The 9,071-nt window shown below is 51.4% G+C and overlaps 1 protein-coding gene across 1 annotated transcript in view; it reads left to right on the top strand.

Annotated features, from left to right (window-relative positions):
• The first annotated feature begins 1,636 nt into the window (after positions 1-1,636).
• Positions 1,637-9,071, top strand: part of LOC121843755 (serine/threonine-protein kinase SMG1-like) — a 52,578-nt gene continuing 45,143 nt past the window's right edge. Inside the window, exons 1-3 of the mRNA XM_042313551.1 lie at positions 1,637-1,789; positions 2,350-2,486; positions 5,047-5,105. Of these exons, the coding sequence (XP_042169485.1) occupies positions 1,774-1,789; positions 2,350-2,486; positions 5,047-5,105 (212 nt within the window). The 5' untranslated portion in view covers positions 1,637-1,773. The remainder of the gene's footprint in view (positions 1,790-2,349; positions 2,487-5,046; positions 5,106-9,071) is intronic.

Raw genomic sequence — 9,071 nt, 5'->3', positions numbered from 1 at the left:
CTCTCCTCTCCTCCTCTGTCTCCACCCTCTCCTCTCCTCCTCCTCTCTCTGTCTCCACCCCTCCTCCTCTGTCTCTCTCTCTGTCTCCACCCTCCTCCTCCTCCTCCTCTCTCTCTGTCTCCACCCTCCTCCTCCTCCTCTCTCTCTGTCTCCACCCTCTCCTCCTCTCTCTGTCTCCACCCTCTCCTCTCCTCCTCTCTCTCTGTCTCCACCCTCTCCTCTCCTCCTCCTCTCTCTGTCTCCACCCTCTCCTCTCCTCCTCCTCTCTCTGTCTCCACCCTCTCCTCTCCTCCTCTCTCTCCCACCCTCTCCTCTCCTTCTCTGTCTCCACCTCTCCTCTCCTCCTCTCTCTCCACCCTCTCCTCTCCTCCTCTCTCTCCACCCTCTCCTCTCCTCCTCTCTCTCCACCCTCTCCTCTCCTCCTCCTCCCACCCCTCTCCCTCTCCTCTCTCTCTCCCACCCTCTCCTCTCCTCCTCTGTCTCCACCTCTCCTCTCCTCCTCCTCTCCTCTCCTCCTCTCCTCTCCTCCTCTCTCTCTCCACCCTCTCCTCTCCTCCTCTGTCTCCACCCTCTTCTCTCCACCCTCTCCTCTCCTCCTCTGTCTCCACCCTCTCCTCTCCACCCTCTCCTCTCCTCCTCTGTCTCCACCCTCTCCTCTCCTCCTCCTCTCTCTCTCTCTGTCTCCACCCTCTCCTCTCCTCCTCCTCTCTCTCTCTCTGTCTCCACCCTCTCCTCTCCTCCTCCTGTCTCCACCCTCTCCTCCTCCTCTCTCTCTCTCTGTCTCCACCCTCCTCCTCTGTCTCTCTCTGTCTCCACCCTCCTCCTCCTCCTCTCTCTCTGTCTCCACCCTCCTCCTCCTCCTCTCTCTCTCTGTCTCCACCCTCTCCTCTCCTCCTCTCTCTCTGTCTCCACCCTCTCCTCCTCTCTCTCTGTCTCCACCCTCTCCTCCTCTCTCTCTGTCTCCACCCTCTCCTCCTCTCTCTCTGTCTCCACCCTCTCCTCTCCTCCCTCTCTCCACCCTCTCCTCTCCTCCTCTCTCCACCCTCTCCTCTCCTCCTCTCTCCACCCTCTCCTCTCCTCCTCTCTCCACCCTCTCCTCTCCTCCTCTCTCTCCCACCCTCTCCTCTCCTCCTCTCTCTCCACCCTCTCCTCTCCTCCTCTCTCCACCCTCTCCTCTCCTCCTCTCTCTCCACCCTCTCCTCTCCTCCTCTCTCCACCCTCTCCTCTCCTCCTCTCTCTCCACCCTCTCCTCTCCTCCTCTCTCTCCACCCTCTCCTCTCCTCCTCTCTCTCCACCCTCTCCTCTCCTCCTCTCTCTCCACCCTCTCCTCTCCTCCTCTCTCTCCACCCTCTCCTCTCCTCCTCTCTCTCCACCCTCTCCTCTCCTCCTCTCTCTCCACCCTCTCCTCTCCTCCTCTCTCTCCACCCTCTCCTCTCCTCCTCTCTCTCCACCCTCTCCTCTCCTCCTCTCTCTCCACCCTCTCCTCTCCTCTTCTGTCTCCACCCTCTCCTCCTCTCCTCCTCTGTCTCCACCCTCTCCTCCTCTCCTCCTCTGTCTCCACCCTCTCCTCCTCTCCTCCTCTGTCTCCACCCTCTCCTCTCCTCCTCTCTCTCTGTCTCTCCACCCCCTCCAGGAGGATATGAAGCTGCAGGAGGGTTCAGTGATGATACTTTTGGTTGGAAGTCGTTGGGGCAAGAGTTGAGGATCAACGATGCGACCGCCGATTTGACCACTTTTCAGCAGCATGGAAACCGTGCTTTAGCTTCTAAGGACATGAGGAAATCCCACGGTGAGTATACAGTCTACACCAGTTGCTGTCGTCAGACCTCTCCCCCCGGGGGCTGTCGTCAGACCTCTTCCCCCCGGGGGCTGTCGTCAGACCTCTTCCCCCCGGGGGCTGTCGTCAGACCTCTTCCCCCCGGGGGCTGTCGTCAGACCTCTTCCCCCCGGGGGCTGTCGTCAGACCTCTTCCCCCCGGGGGCTGTCGTCAGACCTCTTCCCCCCGGGGGCTGTCGTCAGACCTCTTCCCCCCGGGGGCTGTCGTCAGACCTCTCCCCAATCTTAATACACCCGATTCACCTAGTCAAGGTCTTGATGATTAGTTGACCAGTTGAATCGGTTGCTGTGGAATAGATCACATCCCTGGAGCGTCTGGGGGTTCTGAGGATGGGTTTGGAAATCACTACTTGGTTCTCTTACATATAATGGCAAAATTGCTGAATTCTATTATCACCATTTTATCTCTCCATTCCCCTCTTTCAATCTCTTTCTCCATCTCTCTTTACATCCCACCCTCTCTCCCTCTTTTCCTGTTCTTTCCATCCCTCTCTCTGTCCCCCCCCCTTACAGACAGAGGGATGTCTCACTCTGATGAGTCTCGCCTGTCCAACCTCCTGCGCCGTGTGTCCCGTGAGGAGGACAGGGACCGTCGGCTGGCCACTGTCAGACAGCTCCGGGAGTTCATCACTCACTCGGACAACAAAGTGGTGAGGTCATCGATCATATCTACAGTTGAAGTGGGAAGTTTACATAAACTTAGGTTGGAGTCCATTAACTTGTTTTTCAACCACTCCACAAATGTCTTAAACTATAGTTTTGGCAAGTCTGTTAGGACATCAACTGTGTGCATGACACAAGTAATTTTTCCAACAATTGTTTAGACAGATTATTTCACTTATATTTCACTGTATCACAATTCCAGTGGGTCAGAAGTTTACATACACTAAGTTGTCTGCCTTTAAACAGCTTGGAAAATTCCAGAAAATGATGTCATGGCGTTAGAAGCTTCTGATAGGCTAATTGACATCATTTGAGTCAATTGGAGGTGTACCTGTGGATGTATTTCAAGGCCTACCTTCAAACTCAGTGCCTCTTTGCTTGACATCATGGGAAAATCAAAAGAAATCAGCCAAGACCTCAGAAAAAACATTGTTGACCTCCACAAGTCTGATTCATCCTTGGGAGCAATTTCCAAACGCCTGAAGGTACCACATTCATCTGTACAAACAATAGTACGCAAGTATAAACACCATGGGACCACGCAGCTGTCATACCGCTCAGGAAGGAGACGCATTCTGTCTCCTAGAGATGAACGTACTTTGGTGCGAAAAGTGCAAATCAATCCCAGAACAACAGTAAAGGACCTTGTGAAGATGCTGGAGGAAACAGGTAGAAAAGTATCTCTATCCACAATAAAACGAGTCCTATATCAACATAACCTGAAAGGCCGCTCAGCAAGGAAGAAGCCACGGCTCCAAAACCACCATAAAAAAGCCAGACTACGGTTTGTAACTGCACATGGGGACAAAGATCATACTTTTTGGAGAAATGTCCTCTGGTCTGATGAAACAAAAAAATAACTGTTTGGCCATAAAGACCATCGTTATGTTTGGAGGAAAAAGGGGGAGGGGCTTGCAAGCCGAAGAACACCATCCCAACCGTGAAGCACAGGGGGTGGCAGCATCATGTTGTGGGGGTGCTTTGCTACAGGAGGGACTGGTGCACTTCACAAAATAGATGGCATCATGAGGAAGGAAAATTATGTGGATATATTGAAGCAATATCTCAAGACATCAGTCAGGAAGTTGAAGCTTGGTTGCAAATGGATCTTCCAACTGGACAATGACACCAAGCATACTTCCAAAATTGTGGCAAAACGGCTTAAGGACAACAAAGTCAAGGTATTGGAGTGGTCATCACAAAGCCCTGACCTCAATCCTATAGAACATTTGTGGGCAGAACTGAAAAAGTGAGGCCTACAAACCTGACTCAGTTACACCAGCTCTGTCAGGAGGAATGGGACAAAATTCACCCAACTTATTGTGGGAAGCTTTTGGAAGGCTACCCGAAACGTTTGACCCAAGTTAAACAATTTAAAGGCACAGCTACCAAATGCTAATTGAGTGTATGTAAACTTCTGACCCACTGGGAATGTCATTCTTAAAATGAAGTGGTGATCCTAACTGAACTAAGACATGGTATTTTTACAAGGAATAAATGTCAGGAATTGTGAAATATTGAGTTTATGTATTTGGCTCATGTGAACTTCCAACTTCAACTATCTATCTATCTGGGTAGTTTATCACTCTGATGACATCAGTGGTGAGGTTGATCTGTCTGTTATTCAATCAATCGATTGACCCCAGTAAAGTAGTGCACTACTGTAGGCCCCCGAGTAGTGCACTACTGTGGGCCCAGTAGTGCACTACTGTGGGCCCCGGGTAGTGCACTACTCTTGGCTGTGTTTAGACCGGGGGGCTGTGTTTAGTGGGGGTAGTGGTGGTGCAGCTCCACTGTAGAACTGTGTTCTCTTCCTGTTTGACACTGATTGTGTTCCTCTCTCTCGCCCTACCCCTTCTCTCTCTCTCGCCCTCCCCTTCTCTCTCTCGCCCTCCCCCTTCTCTCTCTCTCCCTCCCCCTTCTCTCTCTCGCCCTACCCCTTCTCTCTCTCTCGCCCTACCCCTTCTCTCTCTCTCGCCCTACCCCTTCTCTCTCTCTCGCCCTACCCCTTCTCTCTCTCGCCCTACCCCTTCTCTCTCTCGCCCTCCTTCTCTCTCTCGCCCTCCCCCTTCTCTCTCTCGCCCTACCCTTCTCTCTCTCGCCCTACCCCTTCTCTCTCTCGCCCTACCCCTTCTCTCTCTCGCCCTCCCCTTCTCTCTCTCGCCCTCCCCTTCTCTCTCTCGCCCTCCCCCTTCTCTCTCTCGCCCTCCCCCTTCTCTCTCTCGCCCTCCCCCTTCTCTCTCTCGCCCTCCCCTTCTCTCTCTCTCGCCCTACCCCTTCTCTCTCTCCCCTACCCCTTCTCTCTCTCGCCCTACCCCTTCTCTCTCTCGCCCTACCCTTCTCTCTCTCGCCCTACCCCTTCTCTCTCTCGCCCTACCCTTCTCTCTCTCTCGCCCTACCCCTTCTCTCTCTCTCGCCCTACCCCTTCTCTCTCTCTCGCCCTACCCCTTCTCTCTCTCTCGCCCTACCCCTTTTCTCTCTCGCCCTACCCCTTCTCTCTCTCTCGCCCTCCCCTTTTCTCTCTCTCACCCCCTCTCTCCCACCCAGGCCCTGGTGAAACAGTTGGATACGATCCTCAGTACCCTGAATGATATTTTGAATGAAAGGTAAGAGGAAGTTCCCAATCAGAGCCAAAGAGTCTCCATCTGAAATGGCACCTTGTTCCCTGCACCCTGTTCCCTGCACCTTGTTCCCTGCACCCTGTTCCCTGCACCTTGTTCCCTGCACCTTGTTCCCTGCACCCTGTTCCCTGCACCCTGTTCCCTGCACCCTGTTCCCTGCACCCTGTTCCCTGCACCTTGTTCCCTGCACCTTGTTCCCTGCACCTTGTTCCCTGCACCTTGTTCCCTGCACCCTGTTCCCTCGCCCTCCCCCCTTTTCTCTCTCAGCACCTTGTTCCCTGCACCCTGTTCCCTGCACCTTGTTCCCTGCACCTTGTTCCCTGCACCCTGTTCCCTGCACCCTGTTCCCTGCACCTTGTTCCCTGCACCTTGTTCCCTGCACCTTGTTCCCTGCACCTTGTTCCCTGCACCTTGTTCCCTGCACCTTGTTCCCTGCACCTTGTTCCCTGCACCTTGTTCCCTGCACCCTGTTCCCTGCACCCTGTTCCCTGCACCCTGTTCCCTGCACCCTGTTCCCTGCACCCTGTTCCCTGCACCCTGTTCCCTGCACCCTGTATAGTACAGTACTTCTGACCAGGTCATGTCTCTGGTCGTCATGTCTCTGGTCGTCATGTCTCTGGTCGTCATGTCTCTGGTCGTCATGTCTCTGGTCGTCATGTCTCTGGTCGTCATGTCTCTGGTCGTCATGTCTCTGGTCGTCATGTCTCTGGTCGTCATGTCTCTGGTCGTCATGTCTCTGGTCGTCATGTCTCTGGTCGTCATGTCTCTGGTCGTCATGTCTCTGGTCGTCATGTCTCTGGTCGTCATGTCTCTGGTCGTCATGTCTCTGGTCGTCATGTCTCTGGTCGTCATGTCTCTGGTCGTCATGTCTCTGGTCGTCATGTCTCTGGTCGTCATGTCTCTGGTCGTCATGTCTCTGGTCGTCATGTCTCTGGTCGTCATGTCTCTGGTCGTCATGTCTCTGTGGTAGAGGAGTCACTACAGTCCCTGGTTCGATTCCAGACTGTATCACAGCCGTCTAAGGCCCTGCATCTCAGTACTAGAGGATTCACTACAGACCCTGGTTCCATTCCAGGCTGTATCACAGCAGTCTAAGGCCCTGCATCTCAGTACTAGAGGAGTCACTACAGTCCCTGGTTCGATTCCAGACTGTATCACAACGGTCTAAGGCCCTGCATCTCAGTTCTAGAGGAGTCACCACAGTCCCTGGTTCGATTCCAGACTATCACAGCCGTCTAAGGCCCTGCATTTCAGTACTAGAGGCGTCACTACAGTCCCTGGTTCGATTCCAGGCTGTGTCACAACTGGCCGTGATTGAGAGTTCCGTACGACGGGGCACAATTGGCCCAGCGTGGCCCAGGTTAGGGTTTAACCGGGGTGGGCCGTCATTGTAATGAAGGATTTGTTCTTATCTGACTTGCCTTGTTGAATAAAAACATCTAAGTGTCGTTGCGTGATTTTAAAGATGCACACACAGCATTTCAAACAGTCAGGAATAATCTAATGAATTCAGAGCTCGTGTAATTAAACCTAGGTTAAATACAAGCTTTCCACAAGACCCACTAATCATTTAATGATTTAATAAAAAAATTGTTTAACCTGCTTTTCTGCAATAAGACTTAAAAGCCAAATCAATGACGTCTCTGAAAAATACCCTTTTTTTTTTTAGTAAATAATTCTAAGCAGAAGTGTGCCTAATGCACAGCCACTAATAATGACTGACTTCTGGTAGCAGACGTTACAGACCATTACCAGAGATCTCATCAACGATCTCTGCAGCATAAGCCCACGTGCCTGTGGGTAGCCAGCATATCGTAATAGGTTTGGCCAACCTGGATCTATTCGCTTGTTAATAACAAGCTAGAACAGTTGAACTGTTATGAATACACCCTCCTGTCTGTCTCCAACTGTTAAACAGTCTGATCACTTCCTGTCTGTCTCCAACTGTTTAACAGTCTGGTCACTTCCTTTTGATGTTGAAGTCAAGTGGGCCTACCTGGATAAGATGTTTATCTCTCAGAATGAGTTGTCAGTTCCTTGTGTTTTATATGAAACAGACTAGACGGCTAGTATAACAGACTAGACGGCTAGTATAACAGACTAGACGGCTGGTATAACGGACTGGACGGCTGGTATAACGGACTAGACGGCTGGTATAACGGACTAGACGGCTGGTATAACGGACTGGACGGCTGGTATAACGGACTAGACGGCTGGTATAACGGACTGGGCGGCTGTATATAGCGGACTGGACGGCTGGTATAACGGACTAGACGGCTGGTATAGCGGACTGGACGGCTGGTATAACGGACTAGACGGCTGGTATAACGGACTGGAGACGGCTGGTATAACGGACTAGACGGCTGGTATAGCGGACTGGCGGCTGGTATAACGGACTAGACGGCTGGTATAACGGACTGGACGGCTGGTATAACGGACTAGACGGCTGTATAGCGGACTAGACGGCTGGTATAACGGACTAGACGGCTAGTATAACGGACTGACGGCTGGTATAACGGACTAGACGGCTGGTATAACGGACTGGACGGCTGGTATAGCGGACTGAGACGGCTGTATAGCGGACTGGGCGGCTGGTATAACGGACTAGACGGCTGGTATAACGGACTGGACGCCTGGTATAACAGACTAGACAGCTAGTATAACAGACTAGACAGCTAGTGTAACAGACTAGACGGCTAGTGTAACAGACTAGACGGCTAGTGTAACAGACTAGACTGCTAGTATAACAGACTAGACTGCTAGTATAACAGACTAGACTGCTAGTATAACAGACTAGACTGCTAGTATAACAGACTAGACTGCTAGTATAACAGACTAGACTGCTAGTATAACAGACTAGACTGCTAGTATAACAGACTGGTTAAGATGCTGCTAGTGGTATTATATAACAGACTAGACAGCTAGTATAACAGACTAGACAGCTAGTATAACAGACTAGACAGCTAGTATAACAGACTAGACAGCTAGTATAACAGACTAGACAGCTAGTATAACAGACTAGACAGCTAGTATAACAGACTAGACAGCTAGTATAACAGACTAGACAGCTAGTATAACAGACTAGACTGCTAGTATAACAGACTAGACTGCTAGTATAACAGACTAGACTGCTAGTATAACAGACTAGACTGCTAGTATAACAGACTAGACTGCTAGTATAACAGACTAGACTGCTAGTATAACAGACTAGACTGCTAGTATAACAGACTAGTCGGCTAGTGTAACAGACTAGACAGCTAGTATAACAGACTGGTTAAGATGCTGCTAGTGGTATTATATAACAGACTAGACGGCTAGTGTAACAGACCAGACGGCTAGTATGACAGCTAGTATAACAGACTAGACAGCTAGTATAACAGACCAGACAGCTAGTATAACAGACCAGACAGCTAGTATAACAGACCAGACAGCTAGTATGACAGACTGGTTAAGATGCTGCTAGTGGTATTATATAACTTGTGCTTGGTGTCTCAGAGTGGGAAGGTGCACAGGAGGAGGAGGGGGCTTGGTGTCACAGCACAGCAGGAGGAGGGGCTTGGTGTCACAGCACAGCAGGAGGAGGGGGCTTGGTGTCACAGCACAGAAGGAGGGGGCTTGGTGTCACAGCACAGAAGGAGGGGCTTGGTGTCACAGCACAGAAGGAGGGGGCTTGGTGTCACAGCACAGAAGGAGGAGGGGTCTTGGTGTCACAGCACAGAAGGAGGAGGGGGCTTGGTGTCACAGCACAGAAGGAGCGAAGGAGACGAGACCAAAAAGACAGACGCTCATAAAACAAACAACTTGATTCTTGTGATACGGGCATTTGGAACAGCTAATACATGCCTTCAAATGAATTTAATATATCGCCCAGCCTTCATTTCTAGAGGCCATGTTTAGATGGGTGTTAAATGGAGACCAGCCATCCAGACAATGGAGACCTTTTTAGATGTT

The sequence above is a fragment of the Oncorhynchus tshawytscha genome, unplaced genomic scaffold (assembly GCF_018296145.1).
Source record: "Oncorhynchus tshawytscha isolate Ot180627B unplaced genomic scaffold, Otsh_v2.0 Un_contig_1883_pilon_pilon, whole genome shotgun sequence".
Classification (NCBI taxonomy): domain Eukaryota; kingdom Metazoa; phylum Chordata; class Actinopteri; order Salmoniformes; family Salmonidae; genus Oncorhynchus; species Oncorhynchus tshawytscha.
Note: the sequence above shows the minus strand (reverse complement) of the source record. Positions and strands in the feature narration are given on the sequence as shown.